The sequence below is a fragment of the Equus caballus genome, chromosome 15 (assembly GCF_041296265.1).
Source record: "Equus caballus isolate H_3958 breed thoroughbred chromosome 15, TB-T2T, whole genome shotgun sequence".
Classification (NCBI taxonomy): domain Eukaryota; kingdom Metazoa; phylum Chordata; class Mammalia; order Perissodactyla; family Equidae; genus Equus; species Equus caballus.
The window spans coordinates 29,178,173-29,185,205 of NC_091698.1; the positions used below are offsets into that span (position 1 = coordinate 29,178,173).

Consider the following 7,033-nt stretch of genomic DNA (forward strand, 5'->3'; position numbering starts at 1 on the left):
TCTGCTTTTAGATGCTGATGCCTGAGGACTTGGCAAAGGTGAGGAGAGTCATTCCTGACAAGCTGAGGATGGCAAAGCAGAAGGACAGCAAGGGCTGGTCCTTGAGGGCATCAAGAGCCACTAACCTACCCTGGGAGAACCTGTCCCCAGATTTTTTGTTACATGAGACTGACAGTAAAGCCGCTCATTTTAACAGGTGTCCTGTTACTTGACCAAAAGAATCCTAACTGAAACTCAGCCTCAGAAATTTCACTTAAGAGCCCGAGTGGAAAACTATTTTCATGGAATATACAAATAACACAAATTATTTATTATAATTATCCCCTTCCTGTCTATAAAATTATTAAAATCCTCAGACTGTTCAGATATTTTAAGATGTCTGGATCAGGATAAAAACTAAGCACATGTTCATCTTCACTGCCTCCTGAAACCCCACCAAAAAATGATTAAAATATTTTAAAAGGTAATGAACCCTGGGCACAAGAGACTGAAAGAGGGACCGCCTGTCAATAAGAGATTTCAACAAATTTCTGCTGCCTGGGAAAAGGATGGAAGCACGTTCTTCTATAAAGAGAGGAAGAAGCCATACAAGCGTAAGAGGGGCGTGATCTGCTGGGAAGAAAAGGCCACGATCTGGGTCGGCAGGTACGAAGGACAGGGGGTCACCTGACGCGTGTCTGCGGCAGCGCGTCACGAGGTTCCCCAGGTGAAGCCAGGCACAATGGCTGGCGTTGGCTTTACATACTTTATCATACAAATTAAATAACATCCACAACATCTAAGCTATTAAGAGGAAAACCAGTCTTAACACAATTTAAGGTCTTTACATTATTCAGGGAGAGAGTAAAGATATCAACTAAGTTTAGATCTAGTTAAGGCCCTTTTATCATAGGTCTTTGACTTTTTAAAAAGTCTGTTCTACAGAAAACCTGACAGTTCTCCTTTCTCTCACCTCATCCCTCTCTACCTACCAGAAGACCCTTCTAAAAAGAGAAAAGAAATGAATGAATGACCTGGGGAGAATGATAGCTGCCAAGGAAGTTTCCTGTACGCCAGAGTTAAACCTGCTCTGGCACTGGGGGCTCCTCAGACTAAAGGCTAGTTCTGGGCCCCTGAGAAGCCCTGCCTGTGTACGAAGAGCTGCACTCCCATCAGAGGATAGTACCAGTAGGAAAGACCAACACACACAACAGCAGAAGAACCCCTACAGCTCTCTAGAATAATCAACCTCATCCCTTATTCTTAAATAAAAGTGGATAGATAACCCAAGGGCCACTGGACATAATAAAGAAAACCAGCAACATGGAATATAAAATTTAAAACTAACCAAAATTAAATAAACAAATAAGCTGAGGCCAGAGGAACCAAAGACAACACAAACAACAGAAGAGAACTTAAAAAAAAAATTCCCTAATCATGGAAGTACTAAGGAAATAATCTGAAAACATGATGCTATGAAAAACAGAACAATTAAAGAACAAGCAAAAACACTTGTCAATTAACAATATGGCTGGCGAAATAAAACATTCCACAGAAAAGTTAAAATGAAAAAGCCAGGAGAATCTCCCAGGTGTAAACAAAAGACAGAAACAAAAACTATTAATGGGGAGAGAGCTCTAAGGATAGTCCAGCAGATAGGATGCCTGGCTCAAAAGTGTTTCAGGAAGAAACAGACAAATAGAAGTAAAAAGTTATCTTTTAGTAAAAGAAGATCTCCCAGAACTCATGAAAGACAAGAATTTTCAAACTGCAAAGACCCACTGGGTATTGAGCAGGATAAAAACATCGTGAGGAAATCTCAAAACCTAAAGCTCAAGAGAAAAAGCCCCTAACCGGTCAATTATAAAGGAATGTTCACCAAGTTTATCAGCATCCCTGGGTGTAAAGAAACCTGACAAGGCATCAAAGGTTTAAGTAGAAATTATTTTTACTCCATATCCAGCCAATTATTAATCAAACATAAGGGCAAAATGATATTTTCAGACATGCAAATGTCAATGTGAATTTTCAAACGACTCTGAGGGGATCATTTTATACACAGAAGACTATCTATGGTTATTTGGGTTTAAAAATAATTATTAATTTATTAAAATAAAATTTAAAAACCCAGTTTTCCCTGGGCCTTCAAATTCAGCCTATAAATCTTATGCTATTTTTAAATCTAGTAAAGCAAGGACAATCAACTTCACCTTTTCTTTCATTACTGTTGATTATTCAACTTGAACTAAATTCCTTAAACAATCAATTTTACTAATAAATGTTGTTAATTAAATTGCCTTCGACGTTTTAAAATTCATTTAAATTTTATCTTGCGGGCCGAGTGGTTAAGTTCGAGTGTTCCGCTTCAGCGGCCCAGGGTTTCACTGGTTTGGATCCTGGGTGTGGACATGGCACCGCTCATCAGGCCATGTTGAGGCGGCGTCCCACGTGCCACAAATAGAAGGACCCACAACTAAAATACACAACTATCTACTGGGGGGATTTGGGCAGAAAAAGCAAAAAAGAAAAAAAAGATTGGCAAGTTGTTAGCTCAGGTGCCAATCTTTAAAAAAAATTTTAAAAACATTTTATTTTGCTTTTAAGCATTTTGAATGCCTGACTTAAACAAAACTTTTCCAAATGATTCTAATGAATCATTTAAACTAAAAGAATGAATCTCATGTTCTGTAGAATGTTACAAACTCTTTAAATACCCAAAACATACAGATTATCTTAATGATGTCCTAAACTTAACACAAAAGTATTAATAGTCTAATTTGATTTAGTTCATCATGTATATGTAATTTTAAACTCTCCCAGGGATTAAGAAAAAGTCAAAACAAAGAAACAAAAAAAACACCCACTGAGAGAACAGTTTTCCCATCTCAAGGGAGTTAAAGTCACCATCCTGCTAATAGATTTCTGACCAGGCCACAGGATCTGGGGCTACACAGGCCAAGGGCCCACCGTAATTCTGCCTAAGCCACCAATGTTCCCTCTGAACAGCTTCTATAGTTGCTGTCACAACAGCAAGCCCGTAACCTCTGGCTTCAGGCTGGTTTCTCCTAGATCCAGTTGTACCATGATGTAATCCTTCCACTTGATTCAAAGGGACCAAAGCCGGAAGATCCACTGAGACAGCACTTAGGTTCCTTCCCTCGCTTGTTTGACTTCTGCACTTCTGAGCTGTCTTAAAACATTTTTACGATCTTCCTACTTCAAAGCCTTATAGCAAAGTAATGTTAGACATATTGACTAACCACTGTGAACCTTAATTTTCTCACCTGCATTAATAAGTATCTCATGGTTACTGTGAAAATTAATGAAGAAAAAGTTCTTAGAGCACGGACCACATTGTCTGGTACACACAGTATAAAATAAATGTAACTTGCCTCTTTTTAACATTTTTAATTCTCTATTTAATCTTATCATTACAGTATTTAGACCCAGTAGATATAGGTAACTGCAAGAAGTATTTTAAACACGTTGTGGAAAATTTCATTCACTGTTACTTCAATACGTATTATTTCCCGTTATTATTTTATCTTTTTGGAAACTGTACTAATAAAAAAAAGGAAAGAAATAGTGCCTCAAACAATTTCTATGCTGTAAACACTGCTCATTGGTAAGTGCAATTCCTGGAAAGTTTAAACAATTTAGTATGCTTTACCTTTGGTAAATGTCTCGCCTTCTACTGGATTCTAGAGCTCCTTTCAATCGACTCTCAGAAAGCAAACTATCAACCTACAACAAATGGAGACAGTTTAATAGATCATATTGTTAAATGCCATATAACCTTAGGAAATAAATTTTAATTCTTTTTTTCCCAATATTTTATAATGAACACTTTTAAACACACAATGAAGTTGAAAGAATTTTACAGTGAACACTCATATATCCACGACCTAGATTCTACCATTAACGTTTTACTATACCTATTTGATCCATCCATTCATCAATCCATCTTATTTTTTACGTATTTCAAAGTAAACCACAATCATCCATACATTTCCCCTGGAATAATGCTCCGTGGGTATCATCAACTGGAGTTCAATATTCTGGTGTGATCTTTACATACAATGAAATGCACAAATATTAAGTATACATTTGCTGAGTTTGGGCAAATGCATACGTCCGTGTAACCCAAACCCCTATAAACATATAGGAAATTACTATTACCCCAGAAAGCATGTACTCCATATAATCCTTTCACGACACAGGTTTTTGAGATGCTTCCATGTTGTTGTGTGCATCACTAGTTTGTTCCTTCTTATTGCTGAATACTATTCATTGTATGAATATAGCATGAATTTGCTTATCCTTATTCTTTTTTTTTTTTTTATTAATGTTATGATAGATTACAACCTTGTGAGATTTCAGTTGTACATTTTTGTTAGTCATGTTGTGGGTACACCACTTCCCCCTTTGTGCCCTCCCTCCACCCCCCCTTTTCCCTGGTAACCACCGATCAGATCTCCTAATCAATATACTAACTTCCACCTATGAATGGAGTCATATAGAGTTCGTCTTTCTCTGACTGGCTTATTTCGCTTAACATAATACCCTCGAGGTCCATCCACGTTGTTGTGAATGGGCCAATTTTGTCTTTTTTTATGGCTGAGTAGTAGTCCATTGTGTATATATACCACATCTTCTTTATCCAATCATCAGTTTCTGGGCATGTAGGTTGGTTCCACGTCTTGGCTATTGTAAATAATGCTGCGATGAACATAGGGGTGCAAGGGACTCTTGAGATTTCTGATTTCAGGTTCTTAGGATAGATACCCAGTAATGGGATGGCTGGGTCATAGGGTATTTCTATTTTTAACTTTTTGAGAAATCTCCATACTGTTTTCCATAGTGGCTGTACCAGTTTGCATTCCCACCAACAGTGTATGAGGGTTACTTATCCTTATTCTTATATCTTATATCTTGACCTAGTATTTCCCAAATGCCACATGTAACTTTGCCAATGCACCCACAAAGGAGGCACACACTTCTTTTGGGTCCTTTTCTATAGATCATGTGAAGAAAAAGTGGACGAAAAAAGAGAAATAAAAGTTCACTAGCTTCTTCTCTACTCTTGCTATCTTGCATCTGTATAAGCGTCATCTACAAAATTCACACACCTAGTGACAGAGTCAGCCACCACAGGCATGACCCAGATGGGCTCCTGATTATTTGTCCATGGACACTCAGTCAGAAATCTGCCCCGTTTTTTGCTTCAAGTGTCCTCTGTGGGGACAGGGAGGAATCAGCTGACGCTATCAAAGAGCCCTTCCCAGGCTGCCAGGGTGTCAAAAGGCTCCCGAGCCAATTCTCTTCCAGGCTGAATTATCCTTGTCATAGTTTGTCTGTTTCATCTTTGTTTTAATAATAAATTTCCTGGTTTACTTCTAAAGCTTTTCCTGGTTCTCTCAATTTCCCAACAAATTCAAAATTAGATCCATCTAGGCCAAAGCTCAGCGTAAGTCAATGCTTCAAGTTCCATATTTATTTCTACAAGAAGAGTATTTTGTTTTTGTTGCACTACTATAATTCCAATAGAGTCATTTCAGAAATAGTTATCAAATCTTTTGTACTTTTTAAACAAGTCCCAAATTGAATAAAATATGAGCATTCAATAAATTTCTTGTCTGCCAAAGATTATAAAATAATTTTATTTAGTGGAAACAATATTTGGTAATAGATCAAATGAAAAATAAAAGGTAAAATTAGTAAAATGAAATAAGAATTTCAGAAAATAAATTAACAATTCATTAATTACTACTTTTTCTTATTTTTTAAAGTAACATACAGACAGTGTACAAACTTTTGAAAATATCAGAAAGTATGAAGACAACACACAGATTGCCATTTTGGCATGTTTCCTTCTATCTTTTTTCTAGTATATTATATATAGAAAAATTGTATTACTGTATTACTGTAAATGCTGTATATCCAACTTTATATTCTTTTTCTAACTTAACATTTTATCACACATATATTTTCCCTAACATTAAAATCTCTTTCACAAAATTTTAATCATGGTATTATTATCCCATCATAAGTTACTTATCCATTCCCCTGTTATTGATCATTTAAGTTGTATCCAGTCTTTTCTAAGTAACACTGTGATGATCACTTTTATATATCAATCTGTCCTAATTTTTAATTATTATCTATGGTAAGTTCCCAGAAACGTAAGCACATGAATATTTGCTACATCTTATCAAACTGCTTTCCAGAAATCCTGCGCCTTATACACTGGAGTATGTGAGTACCTGTCTCATCACACCCTCCCCAGTACCGAGGATTGTGATTTTAAAATGTTGGTGATATCTTATTTCCTTCGCACTTAATTATCTTTGAAGATAATTTTTCTCAGGTTTATGAGTTACTGGTATTTCTTCTTTAGTTCATGCCCTTTGCTCATTAGTCAGATCTTAACATTTTCCTCACATTATTAGGATTATTCCTTGCCACCTATTTCGCTTGAGTTCATGTGAAGCAATAAGTGAAGAAGGCGCAAAGGGGGCATGGAGAGTGGAGAGATGTTGGGCGCAGAGAGGTTAGAAATGGTTATTTGCTAAAAGTTTAGATTTGGAGGTGAGGTCGGGTTGTTAGGGTTGGAGACTGAGACGCCAGGGCGGGGAGGCGGGTGGGGAGAGCGCTTCGTCGAAGGTCATGATTTTCCGGAGGTACAGCCAGTAGTTCGGCTGGGTTGGGAGGACAGGGCTTGGAATCAGGGTTTGGTGCTGGGATGTTGCGGGTAGGGGAGTGTTAGCACTCGGGAAGGTAAGTGGGTTGCGAGCAGGTTCCGACGATTAGGGTGAGCCCCATTTCTCGCCCGCCGCCAGAGCCCAGGCCACCTCACGGTGCCCAGGTCCCCCGCCCGACAGCCAGACGGTACCTGTTGCTTCAGTTCCTGACTGCGGCGCTGCAGGGCTTGGAGGGGATCCCGCGGCCGCCTCGCCAGCATCTCCCTCGCCTTGGCGCCCACCTCCCGCCGGTCGCCCGGGAAACCAAAGCGGCGGCGCCGGAAGGTGACGCCATCACCGCGCGCCCGCCGCGC

At 38.7% G+C, this 7,033-nt stretch overlaps 1 protein-coding gene across 6 annotated transcripts in view; it reads right to left on the minus strand.

The window, feature by feature from the left end:
• Nucleotides 1-7,033, minus strand: part of NPHP1 (nephrocystin 1) — a 61,317-nt gene extending 54,284 nt beyond the window's left edge. For 2 of the 6 annotated variants that reach the window (XM_014731027.3, XM_001494414.7), the window contains exons 1-2: nt 6,872-7,033; nt 3,650-3,723 (exon numbers count right to left, since the gene is read on the minus strand). In XM_014731027.3, the coding sequence (XP_014586513.2) occupies nt 3,650-3,723; nt 6,872-6,940 (143 nt within the window). In that variant the 5' untranslated portion in view covers nt 6,941-7,033. The remainder of the gene's footprint in view (nt 1-3,649; nt 3,724-6,871) is intronic. The other 4 variants (XM_070236159.1, XM_023618699.2, XM_070236160.1 and 1 more) reach the window with 2 other exon arrangements.